Source organism: Pelophylax lessonae (genome assembly GCF_965119305.1).
Source record: "Pelophylax lessonae genome assembly, chromosome: 4".
Classification (NCBI taxonomy): domain Eukaryota; kingdom Metazoa; phylum Chordata; class Amphibia; order Anura; family Ranidae; genus Pelophylax; species Pelophylax lessonae.
This window is the reverse complement of record NC_138771.1, coordinates 377,425,571-377,445,709: the sequence shown is the minus strand read 5'-3', so window position 1 is coordinate 377,445,709 and position 20,139 is coordinate 377,425,571. Positions and strand designations below refer to the sequence as shown.

General features: G+C 43.0%; 1 protein-coding gene across 2 annotated transcripts in view; it reads right to left on the bottom strand.

The window, feature by feature from the left end:
* Window positions 1-4,197: 4,197 nt before the first annotated feature.
* Window positions 4,198-20,139, bottom strand: part of SPDL1 (spindle apparatus coiled-coil protein 1) — a 230,817-nt gene continuing 214,875 nt past the window's right edge. For both annotated transcript variants that reach the window (XM_082254869.1, XM_082254870.1), the window contains exon 12: window positions 4,198-4,420. In XM_082254869.1, the coding sequence (XP_082110995.1) occupies window positions 4,273-4,420 (148 nt within the window). In that variant the 3' untranslated portion in view covers window positions 4,198-4,272. The remainder of the gene's footprint in view (window positions 4,421-20,139) is intronic.

Genomic DNA, 20,139 nt, shown 5'->3' with positions numbered 1-20,139 from the left:
TCCAGCCTGTCGCCCAGATCCAGCTTACTTGCTTGAAGATCTCACAGGAAACTGGAGAAAAGAGCTGTCTAAAAAATCTAAGAAAAAAATCCTGCCAGGACCGAAGATCCCAGCAAGGCATCTAGGTCCTTACTCCTAACTAGACAGAAAAAAACTGATTTGCTGTAGCAGGAAGTGAGAGGATATACCCTCTGGGACTGCCCCTAGGGTGTGGCCAGAACGTTTTCTTTCCTGTCTAGTCCTACTCCTGTAGAGGGCAGTATAACCCGAGTTGTTATTAATCAACGAGGACTACGTCTGTCAATGAGCGACAGAGAAATTCTATTTTGTAGCCAGACAGGATCAGCTTGTGGACCCATTTGTCAGAAATCAGGGAGGTCCATGGGGTCGCACACCAGCACAGAGGACCCCACAGCCTAGACATGGGTGGGGGTGCATCTTCATGCTGAGGAGCACTTGTCTGCAGACTTGGCCATCTTGGCAGCCCAGGAGCATTTTGGGGCAGGGCTTGGAACCCTTGTCTGCAGATCTAGGGGGATGAAAAATCTTCCTGTGCAGAAAAGGAGGGGCCGCACTTGTGACGCGGTTCATTATCCTGTCTGGACTATGGAAGAAAATTACCCCTCCGTAAGATTACACACACACTGCATGCAGTAAGAAAGCCCAGGTACAGCCAATTTGATGATCAGAAAGAGCTGGAGCTAACATGGAGGCTGCCATGGGCTACAAGAAAATGGCACTCACACTGGAAATGGAAAAAAACATTTGCGGCTCTGAATGGCTTGTAAGTGCCAAACGTAACCTGCGCCTCCATCGCAGTCGGATCCTCCATTTTCAGGGTTTCACGCACAGATACAACCAGTGTGTCCACCAGCGCCTTATCTTGTGCAGCAGAGGAAGTAGAAATGTTAACCTGTCAGAGGAGACAGGGCGCGAGGTAGCGGACCCGGCAAGGAGACCCACGTCTGTGGTGGCTGAGTCAGACTCAGAATCAGACATCAGATGAGGCAGGGGAAGGCGGAGGTTGTTTCTTAGCAGCTTGCCCTTTAAAGGCCACTTCCACCCAGGATACAAATGATTCCAGGACCGCTGAAATGGCATCTATAGACAGCTGGGGTCTGGAAGGCCCTAAAGCCTTCTTGAGGGGGTCAGATGGGGGACACATGATCTGTAGGGTCCATGTTGCACCAGTGGAACCCGTCAGCAAAAGTTGAAAGAAAGTGACAAATTATTTTTTTTAATTTTTAATAAAGCATCCCACCACACCACAGCACCCCCCAGAGGTCAGGCAAAACGCACTGGAGACCCCCAGCAGAGAGAGAGACCCCCAGACTTGCTGTACCAAAGATGCACCAGGAGGCCCAGAACGTCTGCACAGCACGTGTCAGCAGCAATCTCGATCCAAAAAGGGAGGATCTGAAGAGCAGCCCAGGGTATAGGGAGGGGCTACGCCCACAAAAAACGTCTCCAGGAACTCCCATCCTGATTCCTATTAGAAAAAGCCACCGCAAAATGGCCGTGCCGGGTGTACAAAGATGGCCCGTGATCTCCTCAGCATGAGGCTACAAGAAAATGGCAGCCTGCAGAGCAACCGAGGACCCTCGTGGGAACCCCGACTCCAAAAACGGGATTGATTGGAAGGTGGGCCCTGAAGTGACAGGTAGAGACCTCCCCCCACACGATCGTTCCTTCATCGCCGGCGGCGGGCCCCCGCCCCCACATGCAGCCTGAAGCACGGTCCCAGCCCCCGGGAGTAGGCCCAATAGCCCCCTAGCAGTGAGAAGAGGGGGAGGGGGGCAGGTGGGTGGGGGGTGCGTGACAGGATAGAGGGGAACCCGGGATTGTGAGGGTCCGAGCGTCCCAGGAAGGGGCCTGCGTTCACACTAAATTCTGCCAGAGGAATAGGGGGGAACATTTACTCACCATATCGGAACAGGCGGGTGCCATCTCCTGACAGAGCCCCTCTCCGCCAAAGTGGGGGGCTATCGGCCAAATAGGAACGCTGGGACTCGGGCCTAGACCCGGTTGTATGCGACCTGACGAGACGTTTAAAGCGGTAGTATCCCGCTTTTTGACACTTTTACCTACAGGTAAGCCTATAATAAGGCTTACCTGTAGGTACAATTAATATCTCCTAAACCGGCACGTTTTATTTGCAGTGCATGCAGCCGCTCACGCGAGCGTCGCATGCGCTCTGAAGGTCCAGGGGGAGCTTGCCGGAAAATCACTCCCGCGCACATGCGTGGGAGTGACGTCATCGCGGCTCCGGCCAATCACAGCGCCGGAGCCACTGAACCCGGAAGAGACGCCAAGGGATCATAGCAGCACCCGCAGCGATGTCTGGGGGTCCGTGTCGTGGCTTCGTTCTAAGGTAAGTAATACATAATGAGCTAGTATGCGATGCATACTAGCTCACTATGCCTTTGTCATTCAGGTTTTTTTTTGATTTCGGGTTTACAACCGCTTTAACTCGCGAGGCCAGTCCCCGTCCAGTGGGACTATGTCGCGAGCTGACCTAGCCTGGAGCTAAGGCCTACGTGTGCTCCTTGGCTGGCTGGAGTGACCACTGGATCTATACATCCAGCCCGTTGCCCAGATCTGTCATAGTTGCTTGTAGATCTCACTGGAAAAAGTTCGGCGAAAAGCTAACTAAAAAAATGATCTAGAAAAAAAAAAAAAAAACGTTGCCAGGACCAGAGTTTCTAGCAAGGAACTAGGTCCTTACTCCTAACTAGGCAGATTAAAACGGACATCCTATGCAGGAAGAGAGAGGGTATAACCCCTGGGACTGCCCATAGGCTTAGCCAGAACTTTTTTCTGCCTAGTGTCCTTCTCTTGTAGGGGGCAGCATAACCCTACTGATATGCATCAGAGACTGCCTCCATCAATGAACGATAGAGAAAATAGATTTTGAATAATGTAATAATAATAATATGATGGAAAAGCCGATTGTGAACCCGATTCGCATGATTGTTCTAACTTTCAGCAGGTAAAATCCCTGATCAAAAAAAAAAAATTATGTTGGTAATTAATTAGGGGAGCAATCTGCAGAGGACTTATACAGAGATTGTTTAAGAAACACAGCAGCCTTCCTGTCTACACACATTGGTGTTGACCAGAAAATACAGTAATGTCACAATCGCCATGCAGACGTTTCACCATGCTTCTTAGGTGCAGTCACCTGCTTTACTTTTACTGACGTATGCAAAAGCCACCTATCTATGCAGGGTGGGCTTAGCTATGGATCCTTACAAACAATAATGACAAACCTGATTTCCAATGTGATTATCTGAAATTTAGGTTGCCAAGTTTAAAGATTTTAAAGACCTGAATAACAATTTTTATGAGCAGAAAAAGTTTTGGATTTTTAACCTTCATTCACTATTTTCCTTCCATCATCCAGTTTGAATGCAGGATTTGGTGCAGTTCTGATTTTATTGTAATTTGTTGCTGGTTTCTAAAGGGACATTTTTACCACTGGATGCTGAAGAGTAGCACTGCAAAGTTTACACAGAATACATGAAGATACATGGAAGCAAAAAATAAATAAACATAAGCACATTCTCTAAATTGTATTTTATTTATCTTATATCTACATTGCATTTTATTAATTTAAAAAAGAACAAAACATTTATACCAAAGATAAACTAATCCTTTACCAAACAGGTATTTAAATACATGAAATTATAGAGTACTAAAAGTTACAACAAAGTAATGTACAACAAATAAGGAAAAAATGAGTTGAAGTCACACACAAATATTTATATAGGTTGACAAGACATTATAAGGATAAGAAAACATTTTAGATTTGAGGAGAGAATATACATTTTTGTATTAAAAAATAACAAGTGTGACATTTGTGATGTATGTCAAATGTGGGAAAATGTTCACAACATTTAAAATTAATTCACATGGCTGAAATGTCTATTAGCAGGCAAGCGTTCGATTCATAGAGGGTATATCAATTTCAATACGATTTCTAAAACAAAAACACTGCCTGGCTGTGTTTCAGAAAAAAAATTGCTGTTTGTCTGAATCTGATAAAGAGGAACTTTTTTTTTTTTTTTTTTCACTTTAACATGGGATTACTAAACCGCTAGATGGTTGTCTGCTGAAAAAATATGCAGTTTAAACCTTCACAATAAAAAAAAATATTTAGTTATTTTATTTTAAAGTGACTAAAACATAGGTGTTTTTTTTTCTAGAGAAACAATAGGTATTTCGTTGTTTACGGCACAATAGTTAAACAGTAAATGTAAGCACAATATTATGTTATTGCTGAGGACACTGTGCCGCTGTACCAGGCTTTGAAGACACATGTAGAATAGGATGTGCTGTATGTCTGGATTTTCTCTCACACTTTCTGAAGTCTTTCTCCTCAGCCTTTGTTGGTTCAAAGCTTGATTCTTCAGAAGCTGACCTACAGGTAAACAGTCATGCTAATTTCAAAGTGGTTGTCGAATAAAATGTGAATTTTAGGATAGCATTTTTTTTTTAGAGAGAAGAAAATGATTACTACAGTTTAAGCTTTTTTCCTGAAGTTACAAACTTTTTTTTTTTAGCTATAGAGGGGAAGGATTTTGTGTCCATCATATTTCAAATGCTATGTCCCTATACAGATTTTCTTCTCTTTCCAGATAAAAGGTGATGGAAAATAGCTCTCATGGGGAGATACAGGTCCATACCGCCTCCTGGACTTATCTCTATTATTTACATCTGACGGATTTAGGGCTCTGCTGGAGCATACACTGAGACGCTTGAGGATATGAGAGAGGGGAGAGGCACACAGAGAAGCTACACCCACCCCTCCCTTTTGCTGTACATTCACAGAAGCCTTTGTATTTTGTGAATGAGTTCACATAATACAAAGGCTTCTGTGATTGGCAAAAAAAGGGGAGGGGCTGGCATAGCAGCTACAGCGACCAGAAGGTTCAGGGTCGGGCTCTCGAAGCTACAGCAAAAGCAGTCTTCTGTGAGTGCAATAAACTGGTCAGATGTAAATAATAAAGATAAACTCAGGAGAGGTCATGCACATCACTGGACTTAAATCATAGTGTGCCTTCACTTTTTACAAATGAGCGGAGTTCCTGGAGTTCAGCTTTAAATCTGCCTTACTACACTAGAAAATTTCCCTTTCCTATCTGACAAGAACCAGAAGTAAAGAAGTGAGAAATAATCTCAGTCTTGGAAACAGATAGCAACAAACAGCTGACAAAAGTTCTAACCCTTCAGCATTCATCGAAAATGAAAAACATTTTTGGCAGGAGTTGGACTTCAAACATATGGTTCCGGATATTGCGATCCATGCTTTACCATTTCACTATCTACAGCAGGAGGATGAAGGCACATTACCAGTGTAGTGTGTAAGTCACAGGTTGGTCTTAAAGTAAAAATGTCTTTAGAGAAATGCAGAGACTGTTATTGATAATCCTTCTGAAAATGCTAGGTTCCTGCTGATTGTATGGCTATAGAAATCTCGCCCATTGACTAGTAACATGTAAGCAGATCTTGGAAGTCAGAAACAAGGTGTATGTAGGCGTTCGAATCGTAAAAAAAATATATATATATATATATATTTTATAAAAATAAGGTGCATATCAACCGAAATTAATAAACACAAGCAGCGCTAATGCATAAACATAACATAAATCAATATATCATAAAATCAATACACCCTGTATTCACAGAGCTGGTGTCATAAAACATGTAGCGTTTTAGAGTCCATAAAGTACAAACAGTCCATCACCAGGTGACCTTTCAGTGCAAATATGGAAAGGGAACAGCAAACACCAACATCAATGCAAAGCTGCTAGGGATATGCCTCCACCTCACCACGTGCAACCCCAATGGTAATGCTCTTACCAGGACTCGTTGTACATTGGGCATGTAGATAAATGGTAAATCTCCCATAGATCTTCCACAGACTCTATCTTTGCTCAGACCGCTTCACAGTCAGAATGCCCTCAGGGCGGTGACTTGCGCGGTCACCCAAGCAACAGGACGCCGTCTAGTCTCAAGGAGCTTCCGGGACGCCACCTAGCGAGCGGGAGACAAGCGGCTGGACGGTAACCTTATGCTGATGAATTATGACATGCTATTGATTTCTTTGCCGATGTGAGTGTAATGGGAGAGGGTTTTATGAATAAAGGTGCAAATTTATCAAACAATACTGCCCTATTGTGCATCTGTTTTTACTCCCCCATACGCTTTGATGGCTGAGAGCATTCTGACTGTGAAGCGGTCTGAGCAAAGATAGAGTCTGTGGAAGATCTATGGGAGATTTACCATTTATCTACATGCCCAATGTACAATGAGTCCTGGTAAGAGCATTACCATTGGGGTTGCACGTGGTGAGGTGGAGGCATATCCCTAGCAGCTTTGCATTGATGTTGGTGTTTGCTGTTCCCTTTCCATATTTGCACTGAAAGGTCACCTGGTGATGGACTGTTTGTACTTTATGGACTCTAAAACGCTACATGTTTTATGACACCAGCTCTGTGAATACAGGGTGTATTGATTTTATGATATATTGATTTATGTTATGTTTATGCATTAGCGCTGCTTGTGTTTATTAATTTCGGTTGATATGCACCTTATTTTTATTTTGTTTATCATGAGGCAGCAGCTTTTATAGTTTTAACGAATTGTATCTTATGGTCTATGTGCACATGAGATATATCCATCTACCAAAGCGCTGGGTGATTGGGTTGCCAGGTTTCTGAACACTCAGTCTCTTTTTATATATATATTTTTTTTTTTTTAAATCCTGCACACTTGTTTTGAGCCAGTGAAAAAAACAATAAGGCAAAGCTCAACAGCCAGGCATTTTAACCTTTCTAAAAGAATGAGTCAGTAATAGCTTTTTTGTTTCTTGTATGATGCTTTTTCTCTAAAAGCAACACAAAATAGGCTGCCCCGAGTTCAAATAAGTCAATACCTTGCTTTATAATTTCATAAGCAAAAACAAAGTAACGTGTAAAGAAAAATATCAGGAGCTAAGGTATTCAGAGATTGTGGGTAATCATAGGGAGACAAAAATGCTGCTAATTTGCTGCAGGTGTCCTACATATGAATGGAGAGATAGGGTAATCAGCACAGATTTGTTATATTTCCAAACTGGCTAAAATGTGAGAAAAGTGCTAATGTGCAAATTTGATATGATTAAATAAGTTAAATGAATACTCCTATATAGAATAAATAAATGAATGATGAATAAATGAATATTTTGTTTGATCATATATATAACAATGCTAAATACTAAATAGGATGTGCAAAATGCCATAAAAAGTGTGCAAGTGCCTGAATATTGTAAACCTCTATATGTATGGTAGGAGACTGTTAACCAAAAAGTGCAAGAGCAAAAAAACTGTTCAAAACACTGAGCAATATTACAACTAAATACATACACAATTCATCAACTAGTGATAAAAAAAAAAACAAACTAAATAAATATAAATTCAATAAATAGATAAATAAGTCCATCTAAAAAATCCCAAGTGAAAAAAGTGCCAAAATGTGATCGAATAGTTCAAATCGATAAAATATCCTCAGTGACAACTCGTGAAAAAATAAAACCAAATGTGCTCCACTGTTTCCCTAAATCTGACTCACCAGATGGGGAGCTGGTCAGAATATAAACCAGCAATCGCACTTGATAAATATTTCCCAGCAAGATGGTCTACTTCTGAAGCTCCAAGCTTAACATCTTCATGGATCGATTATACTCAAGATGTAGCAAGGTAGGGGTAATAAATAGGAAAAGGAAGGATGCCAAAATAGTGTAATTCTGTAAAAATTCCAAATCATTTATTAAAAATAATTATATTACACTCACATAATAAACTCCGGCTGTGGCTCCGAGCCGCAAGCGTGCAGTAGGACTCATGCGGTGTTTCTCGGCGTCCTAGCCCCGCCCTACTAGTTTTGTCAACTACCGCTCTGTGAGGACGTCAGGTGACAAAACTAGTAGGGCGGGGCTAGGACACCGAGAAACACCGCATGAGTCATACTCCATGCTCGCGGCTCAGAGCCACCGCCAGAGTGTAGGAGTCAGTTGTGAGCGATCCCAGTGTACGGTAGACACAATATTATGTGAGTGTAATATTTTTAATAAATTTTGAATTTTTACAGAATTACACTATTTTGGCATCCTTCCTTTTCCTATTCATTACTCCTACCTTGCTACACCTTGAGTATAAAGGATCCATGAAGATTTTGAGCTTGGAGCTTCAGAAGTAGACCATCCTGCTGGGAAATATTTATCAAGTGTGATTGCTGGTTTATAATCTGACCAGCTCCCCATCTGGTGAGTCAGATTTGGGGAAACGGTGGAGCACATTTGGTGTTATTTTTTCACGAGTTGTAACTGAGGATATATCGATTGAACTATCAGATCACATTTTGGCACTTTTTTAACTTGAGACTTCTTAGATGGACTTCTTTATCTATTTATTGAATATATATTTATTTAGTTTGTTTTTTTATCACTAGTTGATGAATTGTGTATGTATTTAGTTGTAATATTGCTCAGTGTTTTGAACAGTTTTTTTGCTCTTGCACTTTTTGGTTAACAGTCTCCTACCATACCTATAGAGGTTTTTCAATATCCAGGCACTTTCACGCTTTTTTTTGGCATTTTTGCACATCCTATTTAGTATTTAGCATTGTTTTATATATATATATATATATATATATATATATATATATATATATATATATATAAATATGATCAAACGAAATATTTTTTCTACACGGTGCACATATTGATTTCCTATATCATCATTCATTTATTTATTCTATATAGGAGTATTCATTTAACTTATTTAATCATATAAACTTTGCACATTCGTTTTTTCTCACATTTTAGCCAGTTTGGGAGTATTACAAATCTGCGCTGATTACCCTATCTCTCCATTCATATGAAAAACAAAGTATTGTAACCCGCACCAGAAGCTGCTCATGTAAAAAAGGCCTAATATAATACTTCACAGCATACTGAAGTCTTGTCTTCTCAGGCTATTGCTACTTTTCAGGTTCCCTAATTATTAGTAACAGCCATGAGGCCCAGTTATTCATATAAAGCATGAAGCAAGAAGCTGGGACTTACTTAGTGACTGGTCTTGAAAACAGTAACATCTTAACAGAATTTTGGGGAATTGTATAATTGTTCCTATTAAAGTGGTAGTGGGATTGACCATCATTTGCCCTAAAGAGGGCCAGGACACAGAATTTAAGATGCCAACTAGCATTCACCAGAGCACCCTGCAAAGGTTTTTGTGCTTATCTGCTTCCAGGTTGCAGCCCTCAGATACAACCTCCAGATATCAACTGACAGAGAGATCTATCTATAGATAAGATTGTTGTGAAACAAGCAAAGAAATAAAAAATAAAATCTGGATAGGTGGAAAACCGAGATCGTTTCGACTATCACAAACTAAAAAAGAGAGGTCACTGGAACAGGAGCCTGGGAAAAGAATATGGCAGATGTCTTGGCTCAGGCAATTACCAGTTGCATTGAGGAAGTTTAAACCGCTTTCCTGAATCCGTCAGAAGAGGAAAGGCTCAGCTGCATTTCCCAATATAAACCAACAGAAAAAGTGAGGGAATGCCTAAACACATGAACAAAGAAAGCTTTGGTTCAAGTTTCCAGGAATAGGGACATTCCTTGCACAGTGGAAAATAAAGCAAAAGAAAGCATGAGACGAAGGTGAAAAACAGACTGATTTTTCATGGAATCAGCTGCAGTGGGTACAGCTTTGGATACCAACATAGCCTAATTCTCAAGACAAAGAACAGTGACAATTCCACAGCCCTTGCTTTAGACCTGAAATCTTCTTTCCACATGGCAACAGTTAGAAAATAGGATTTTTGTATTTACCGTAAAATCTATTTCTCTGAGTTTATTGATAGAGACAGCACTCCAGATTCAGAACCATAGGGTTATATTGCCCCCCCCCCCCCCTACAGGAGTAGGACACCAGGCAGAAAAAAAAGAATTGGCTATGCCTGGGACCAATCCCGTTTAATTTATTCATAAACAATCTAGAGGATGGGATAAATAGCTCCATCTCAGTATTTGCAGACAATACTAAGCAAAGCAGGGAAATAACTTATGCACAGGATGTGGAAACCTTACTAGACCAGAACAAAATAATGGGATGGCCAACTATGGTAAATGCGGCTTAATGTTGAAAAATGTAAAGTAATACATTTGGGTGCAAAAAATATGAATGTAAGTTACTCACTAGGGGGTGAACCTCTGGGGCATTCTAGGATGGAAAAGGTCCTGGGGTCCTAGTAGATAAGCTCGGCAATGGCATGCAATGCCAAGCTGCTGCAAGCAAAGCCAACAGAATACTGGCATTTATTAAAAATATGATTCACTCCAGAGATAAAGTGCTAATTCTCCCACGCTACAAGACTCTGGTCCAGCCGCATCTTGAGTATGCTGTCCAGTTCTGGGCAACGGTCCTCAAGAAGGATGTGCTGGAACTGGAGAGAATCCAGAGAAGGGCAACAAAGCTAATAAAGGGACTGGAGGACTTCAGATACCAGGAAAGACTACACGCATTGAACTTATTCTCTCTGGAGAGAGACGCTTGAGAGGGGATATGATATCAATGTACAAATACTGTACTGACGACCCTAGCATTGGGCAAAATTGATAAAAATACACCGCGCAGCAATAGTATAGAAAGCTGCCAGCACTACAATCGACATAAGATTTGTCTATAAAACAAACATAAAAAGTGCAGCGCTAAATATAAAATGAGTATATTGGACTCTGATAAAACATCAATAATCAAATAATATTGTAAATAAGGAGTCCATAATCGTGTAAAATGGTAAAAAAAACGTGGAAAAAACCGAAGTGAAGCTAAATATTCAGGTGTCCAAACTTATCAGTGAAGATAGACCCAGCACCAAAAGTAAAGAGGCAAATGTGCTCACCAGATGGTATGGACCCAGATACCTTACAGTAGATGGGTCATACAGGCTAAAAAATTCTCCACAAGGAAAAAGATCGATCATGGATGGTTGATCGAATGAATCCGTGGGGTTCTGGATTAAATGGTCTCATTCTCCGGATACATAGGAAATAAGCCAGTGTACACAAACATAGTGTAAAACTGCTTAAATGAAATTAATTCTTAAGGTAAAAACACCAGCTTTTTTAATCCAAATGTTAGATGACAAGAGATGGCGACCCCATCATAGGGAACAAACGTTTCAGGGAAAAGGCATTTAAAAAGACACACAGCCATTTACTAAATTAGAAGAGAAGCAGTTTAACCTTAAACTACATAATGGGTTCTTTACTGTCAGAGCGGTATGGATGTGGAATTCCCTTTAAAAACTATTAGATGGGTACCTTAACGACCACAACATACAGGGGTATACAATGTACTATCGACATAAACACACACACTCATCATAGGTTGGACTGGTGTCTTTTTTTCAACCTCACTATTACCTATGGTCAGTCCTAGCTGCAATACATCCCCCTCCTCTGCTATAGGCCTTCAGTTTAGTAACAAGCAGGACACAGCGCTCCATATTCAGAACCGTAGGGATGTCCCAAGGCAGTGCCAAACATGAGGGGTGGGACAACAAAAAAATCCCAAGGCTAAACACAAGAGCCAATCAGGTAACTGGAGATCAACAAAAAACTGAAGCCCAACCTGAACAATACACCCCCAAAGAGGGAACAGACCCTCTAAATAGCAGCCAAAACCTTGCAGCCAAAGAAAGCATCTGCAGATGCCAAAACATCCTCTTTGTAGAATTGAGTGAAAGTGTGCGCCGACAACCAAGTAGCCACCTTGCAAACCTGCGCCTGATGACAGAAGGCCCAAGAAGCACTAAACGCCCGAGAAGAGTGCGCCATTACAGGGAAAGGAGGAACCTAACCCTTGATAGAATATGTCTGAGCCACTGTCTGTCTGATCCATCTGGAAATGGTTTGCAGAAGAAGCGGACAGTCCTTTTCTTGGCCCGTCCTTGATCACAGAGTCTGACCTCCAAAAAGACTCTGTGGCTGCCAGATACACCCAAATTGCCCACATAACATCCAGGGCATGCAACGCAAATTCCTTGGGATGAGTGGGCCTGGGACACAAAGAAGGCAACACAATGTCTTCATTCAAATGGAAGTCATAGACCACCTGACCACTGACAGGCGTGGACAAGATAACACCACCAGTTCCAACACTGTGTGAGCAGAGGTGATGGCCACCAAAAAAGCCACAATCTGAGACAGCATAAGCAGGGGACTCTCCCAAATATTTTCAAAGAGAGGTTTTTGGAGAACTGACAGCACCAAGTTTAAACCCCACGGCGGTAGGGAAACCGCACTGGCGGAGTCAGGTGTCAAACCCTTTGAATAATTGTACACACCAATGAATGCGTGCCTAAGGGTCACTGGAAGAAGACCGCCAAGGCAGTGGCACCCTTGATGATACTCAAGGCCAACTTCTGTTCAACACCTTGACTCACACCACGAAATGTACGCTTTCCACGTACAATGATAAATCTTTCTAGGAGGTAGACTTCCTAGCCTTTGGGAGTGATGGAATGGCAAACCTCTATCCTTCAGCACCTTTCAACAGCCAAGCTGTCAAAGCCAGTGATTGTAAAGCAGAATGGAAGATGGGCACTTGGGACAGCAGGTCCTCCCTGGGGGGCAGTCTCCAAGGAACGTCAGCCACCAATCACACCAGGGTGGCGTACCAAGACCAGTGAGGCCAGTCCGGAATCACCAGAATGACCGGAATCCCTTTGGCCTTGTTCCTGTGCAGAAGCCGTGGAAGAAGCTTTGAGAGGAGCGAAGGCATAGATGAAAGGATACTGGCCCCACAGGGCCACCAGAGCGTCTGTGGCGTCCACCAGAGGATCCCGTGACCTTGCCACAAACCTTGGTACCTTTCTGTTGAGCTGAGATGCCAAAAGATTTACCTCAGGGGTGCCCCACCGCAGACATAGATGAAACATATCGTATGAAGGGACAACTCTCCGTGGTCCAACGCCTGCCGACTGAGATAGTCTGCCTGCCAATTTTCCACTCTTGGAATGTGTATGGCAGAGAGGGCCAGAACAAAGCTGCTACCTTCCAGAGCCCCCAAACACACTTTTTGTTCCGCCCTGGGTATTGACACAAGCCACCCCCATGGCAGTGTCCAACTGGATCTGTACCGGGAGCCCCCAGAGCCGATCTGTCCAGTGATCCAGGCACAGCCTGATCGCTTGAAGTTCCAAGACATTGATCGGCAATCTGGATTCCTCCAGAATCCAACAACCCTGAGGGGAGCGCAGTCCCAGGACACCTCCCCACCTGTACAGACTGGCATCCGTGGTGGTGACTGTCTAATACAAGGGGAGAAAAGATTTGCCTTGCCGAAGAGTCGGAGAGCGAAGTCACAAGACCAGGGAACCCCTGGTTTCCCGGCTCAGCTTAATCTGATTGCCCAGAGACTTTGGACACTGGAGGGTGGACCACCTGCTGGACAGCAATAGGTCGCAGCATGCAACTTCTGGAGTTTTTTTCTATATAAAAATCCGCGCTATGTGTATCTGTACTCCTAATACATTCCTGTTGCTGCTGTTCACCACACAGTGAAGAATATGTAAACCAAGCTCACATGTTTTCTTGTTCAATATGCTGTGCTGTTAAGGCCCCTTTTTTACATCCTAAATTCAAATGGGTTTCAGCCTCTTGAGGACAGCTCATCTCAGTCAATTTTGGGGTCCAGCCTTTTTCCATCTTACCTATCGCCTATCCATCAGTATTGATTATTGGTTTTAAATAAAGATTATGGGGTTATTTTGTGTGCTCTCCTGCTCGCCCAGAGATATTTGCCCTTATTCCAACATGTTGGCCCTTGGCTAGGCCTGGCCAGACTTACGGTGGTGATCTCTTAAGGACCCACAGGAAGTGACCTCTCTCCACACACCAGAACAAGCTTGAAAGACCCACATACAGCATTGCTAAGGGGTCCACGTTGTCTGGTAAGTTTAAGCACTTTGGGGTGTGAAACACAGATCACTGCATGAGAGTTACAGAATATTACGGCACTTCAACAGTTTGGCACAGAAGCACTTTATTTAAAAAATGTTTTATGGACTTTCACTGGCTATTTGCTTGTTTCGCATATTGAACCAAAAACATTTTTTTTGCACATAGAGTTTTTTTGATGATTTATTTGCATTTATAATGGTATTTTTTTTAGAATGTTCAATGTGGATGAAAGTTTAAATAAGTTTTGACACACAAGCACTTTTCTAAACAGATGGTTTTTGCACATCATATGTTGTAATTGCACTACAAGTGGCAATGTATTTGCACTGTGGTTTATGGTTTACAAACTTCTAGAGTTTGTCAAGAGGAATGAACACCCTGGCTAGAGCTGAATTCAGAGTCAGACCCAGATAATCCAATTTTATGTTTAGAAGCCGACCAAACGCCTTCAGGGTCTGTATAGTGATCTCCATGTCGTCCATCAAAGCAGAGGAGGACTCCGCTCACAAGAGGATATCGTCCAGGTAGCCCAGTACAGCAATCCCCCTCTGACTTAGCAACGCCAGAACTGGGGCCTGTACATTCCTGAAGACCCGAGGAGCGGAGGCGAGACCAAAGAGTAACACCACAAACTGATAGTACTCCTCTCCCACAGCAAAACGGGGAAAACGCTGGTGTTGGGCAGATATTGGAAAGTGCAAGTAAGCATCCTTGATGTCGATAGGGGCTAGAGATTCCCCTGATTTAGGGATGCCAACACTGTGTGAATGGACTCCATTCTGAATTTCTGTTTCCGCACAAAGCAGTTCAGGGCCTTGAAGTCCAGAATCGGCCCTCCTTATTTGGGACCGTAAACATGTTTGAATAAAAACCTTGAAACCGTTACCATACCGGAACTGGGACAATCACTCTGTGAAGCAACAGATCCTTCACCCCCCAAGAGAGCTTGCAATCTGTCCGGGGACGGACGTACATTAGAAGGAAAGGAACAGACTGTCCTTCTGTGAAGTATCCCCATGAGACTCTTAATGATGTAATCCAGGGTATCCCCAAACACGCAATTGCCTTGAAAGGGCAAATTAGTCAGAGCTTTTTTTTTTTTTTTTTAAAGTCTGGTCCGCAGACCAACTCTTAAGCCACAACATACGCCTAAGCACCACTGCCGAAACACATAGCTTAGAAATCAAGGGAGCCTAGTCCAGAGAGGCTTTGCAGACAAACTGCAGCCCCTGGAGCAGCTGGTCCGCCAACTCAATAAAGGCAGTGGGGGGGAATCTGCTCACCTTCCAGATAATGGCGCAAAATTTTAGCCCATTTAGTTAGTGTTTGTGACACCAGGGCAATGGCCAGGACCGGATTCAGCGCCAAACCAGCAATAGTGAACATTTTGCAGGCCACAGACTCCGGCTTTCTGTCAGCCGGATCCTTAAATGCCAGGGATTCCTCTACTAGAATCATGGTTGCCTTGTTTAACCTGGAGACTGGAGGGTCCACCACGGATAGGACAGTCAAATTCTGGAGGATTGACTCTTCAAAGGGGTACCTCAAAGCAAAGGGTTTAAGAGCCATAAAGGGATGTTTTGGCGCTCCCAATCTTTGTAGACAAACTTGTCAAAATAGGAGGGATAAAGTGACACCTTTCCTGTGCGAGACGGCTTGTAGGTGCCAAAAAGGATGGCCACCTTTGCAGCTGCTTTAGCTGCATCCTCCATCTTCAAAGTCTCCTGCACCAATGTAATCAGTGCATCAACCAGCGCCTTCTCGTGCGCAGCCACAGGTGTTGAGGAATCATCCTCACTATCAGAGAGATTAGGAAGCGTGGCTACAAACCCCGCAGGGTGGGCCACATCTGCGGCAGCAGAACCCAATTTAGAATCTGACGAGACAGATGAGGCAGAGCGCTTTCTGCTAGCCTGCCGCTCAAAGGCCACCTTCACCCGGGGAAACAAAGGACTCCAGGACAGTTGTCAGTGCATCAATGGAGGGCTGGGACCCAGAGGGACCTGCTGCCTCTGAGAGGGGGGTCAGGTGGGGAAACATGCTCCTGAGACTCCATGAGTTAAAAGTGGAGCCCACCAGCAAACAAGTGTCTAGCACTGCTAGGGGACTAACTCACCAAATGCACTGCACCCGTATCACCACAGGGGCACCTGGAAGCAGAGCACACCACAACCTGCAGCAGAGCAAGGGAGGAACCTCAACAGAGAAGCACAGGTCTGCACCAGAGATAGCCAGTATCCAAGTGGGGCGTCCAGGGGAAAAGGAAACCCAGGAGTCAACACCAGGCCACATCTACAGCGGAATGGGGGGACCTGGGCACAGGACAAAAAAAAAAAAAACTGTCAATGCCAACCCCAGCAGGAAAGTCCTTTACGCCGGCGACATGCGCACCCGCCCCCCCCCCTGTACCCTGCTACCCAAGAGGGAGGGGGGTACAAAGATGGCCCATGGGGACCACACAAAACAGAGGGGGGCTTGGGGGGAACATGCCACAGTTAATGAATGCTTCTAGCTCTGAAGGAGTACTATTTTGCTCTTTGTTTTTGATTACAAACCACAGTCCACTTTAAGATGTCTTCCACAGAAAGCAGAAAAAACAGGGCTATGAGAATGGTTAGAGAATAAAAAAAAAAAAATCACACACATATAAACTGAATTGGATGACCCTATTTTTTTTTATAACTTTTTGAATTGTGTAACACAAATATCACATATTAGCTTTTGCATGTGTGACCGTATTTATTCTCAATTAGCAAAAAATTTGACTATTCCTAAAATGGACATGTTAGAATATTAAAAACAATGCTGAATAAGTGTTTTAACAGGCAGCATGACAGTGAGTTAAATGTGCAGGACGGAATTGCAGTGTGTATGACAGCAGACTGCTAAAGAGATGTGTACAGGGTATCAACTGTGAAGTATCTGTAGGCTAGAAGTGCTGGAAGGTACAATGGTGAGTGCATAAGAGGAGTGCAGTCTGACAGAGGGTAGTATGTGTAGAAGAGTAGCATGAATAGTGTACACAATGGGCAGATCAGGTGTGAAAGACATGGGTGGGTGGGGAATGGTTTGAAAAGTGTTGGATGGCAGGGTAACATAGGATACATTTTTATTACGCTCTAACAAAATGGTTTCCTTCATGAAGAATCTCAGAGGTCAGTTAAACCCCTAATGACAATCAAAAACAACACTTTGGGAAAAAAAGTCCTCAATCTGTATCTGAGCTAGCTTAGTGCACTGCCCACTAAGCACTTGCAGGTTCCCTGTGTGCGAAAAAGATTGGTGGACACCTGCCATGCATTATTACAGTAGCAGCATAAATGTGTTCAGCTTCCTTTCTCGGGAGCCCGGGATATCTGCCATTGCAGTTAGGAGAGGAATTGCAACAGGATGTGTAGTAGTGAAAGTCTCAGGCACACCGGGGCAAAAGTTAAAGTCATCAGCAGTAAAAACAGCTTCGGAGAGGCTTGCGAAGTAGATGTTTGGAGATCCAGACACATGTATTAAGCAGGAACACCTTACATGTGGCTGTGTTTTTAGTTCTAGTAAGCTTCCAGTTGCATAATGGTTACATTTCTACTGATTGATTTCCCTTGTGTTATTTTGGTAACTCTATCCCCTCATTTTAAGAGAAAACCTAATTGGATTTTTGGTACTTAAAATTTACCATCTTATTTCTTAAAGTGTTACTAAACCCAGGATCCTGCATTCATTACATCTAGTCCCCCCCCCCCCCATAAACAGAAAATAGAAAGGCAATTATTTTAGTTAATGTAAACTGCTAAATACCTTTCTCATCAGCAGTATATAGCAGTCTTGTGACCTCAGTGTCCAGCCAAGCACTGGTTAAAGCTTGTAGTAGTTTTAAATCTCCTCTGACTGTCCTTTAAGACTCAATGGCCCCCTGATCCTCTGTCTTGACAGTGCCGATTGGCCCTGTGCAAATTTCATGCACCCTCCCAAAAAAAAAAACTCTAGCAATATACACCCAACTGAGCATGAGCAATGTGCCCCCAAGGCTCTATACTATGAGGGGATGGATTGGGGACTGTGGAAGAAGGGGAGGATCAGAGAAGACAGGATCAAACAGCCTTTTTACACAATGCAGGGGGTTAGATTCCACAGTGTGTATAACAAGCATGCTTTACTGCACATACAGATTTATTTAACAGTTGTGGGTTTAGGAACACTTTAGTTTATAATATTTGCTAGTCACTTTTATTTTTACCAGCACATATTAAAAAAGATGCACAATAAAAAATAAATAACATTGCACACAAGCTCATATTGTTTCTAAGGCATTGCCCTTGATTCACATATATCATCCATAAAGAGTACATTTAACAGAATGTAATTGTTAAGCAGGTACAGATCTTTTAGATAATATTACAAAGAGAAGGGGAGACATCACAAGGAGCCAATAGGATGTGCTGCATGCACATATGCAGACTAGGAACATGCTGACAGGAGTAAAAAGCAGTATAAGCAGATGCGTGTTGATCCTTCAGTGTCTAATCACAGGCTGATGGCAGGGAGGTGATTAAAAACAGTTTGGTCACAAACCTAAGATTTGAGGACTTTAAGAAACCTTGCTGTATTGTATGGCATGGTTGGGCAAATCTCAGAGCTGAACAGGCAGAAGGCAGAAATACAAATCCTTTGGCATGCCAAAGAGGTTTCCATATATGCATTCCAACAATGTATCCCAAAATCAACACCCCCCCCACCAAAAAAAAAAAAAAAACAAAACCCTGTACAAAGTGCAGGCATTGCAGCTTCCAAGTTCTCTGCGCTAGGGCTAAATTCCAAGCATTTCTGAATAGTAGAGCTCCAGAAACTCCTGGTAGGGTTGATACTTGTCTGCCCCCCCCCCCACATCAAAACGATGGGCCAAAAGGAATGAGTGGAAGACAGGCATTGACACTGCCAGAAATGTCAGAGGGGTACCATTTCAGAATGGCCTTGATAAGGCCACAGTTTTTGTGACTTCTATAGGTATGTGCTAGCATCTTATTTGGTTGCCTACTTATCACATTTTCCAGGGGCTGCTCCAAGGATTGGGGGGACAGGGGACTTTAACCACCTCATGGTCAGAGCAAGTCTTGCACAGTATACAGTGTGCAGATTATATTTTATTTTGGAGAACACTGTCCACCAATCACAGTGTGACCCTTGCAGAAAGTTCCTTATGTCCTGATATTAACAGCAAAGTGATGAACCACCATACGGGAGAGCAAACCCTGTGTAATCTCCTGACATGTACTGTTACTCCAATAGGTACAAATAATCCAGGTTGAGAAACACTGCTCTAGGTAAGGATACAAAGTAGCCTATACTAAAGAAAACTCACAAGAGAGAGTCAAAAGAGAATCTGCAACACCTGAGACTCAAAATTAGAAGGTAACTTTTTGCCTGAAGCCTTATACAGTGTACTATTTAGTGTAATTATATCTTTATAGTATTTAGTCTAAGGGACTGTGGCCAGGGAAAGACAGAACAAGAAAGTCGACTGTGGCCAGGGAAAGACAGAACATGAAAGACTACCCTCCAAGCAACCACACTACCAAAATCCACTGCTCCACTCAGAGGCACTATTTTATTCTGAGGGCTCATGGTGGAGGTAGGATCATGGAAATCTCACTACAGGGTCCAAGTATATGACACCCTGAAAAAGAAAAAAAAAAACTTAACTCAAAATTTTTTCTGGCCTTGGGTACTCTCCACAACATTTGGACAGGAATACATTGAAGAGAAGAACCTTTAAAGTGGAACTAAACCCCTCGATGTATTGGTTTCCCAAAACAGTTCCATTTGAGACATGCCATGAATCAGAACTGTCTCAGGCTGCTTGTGCTTTCAATCGAGCTGTCAAGACACCAAATGCCTGGTGTCATACCTGATTACATGTGCTGCGAGTACACCCCTAAGTGAATATGTCCAAATTGTGCACAAAGTGTAAATATTTTTGTGGCCACAATCATTTTCCAGAACTGCCTTAACCCTCTTGGGCATGGAATTAATCGGAGCTTCACAGGTTGCCACTGGAGTCCTCTTCCACTCCTCCATGATGACATTATGAAACTGGTGGATGGCTAGTGAAGAGACCTTGCGCTCCTCCACCTTCT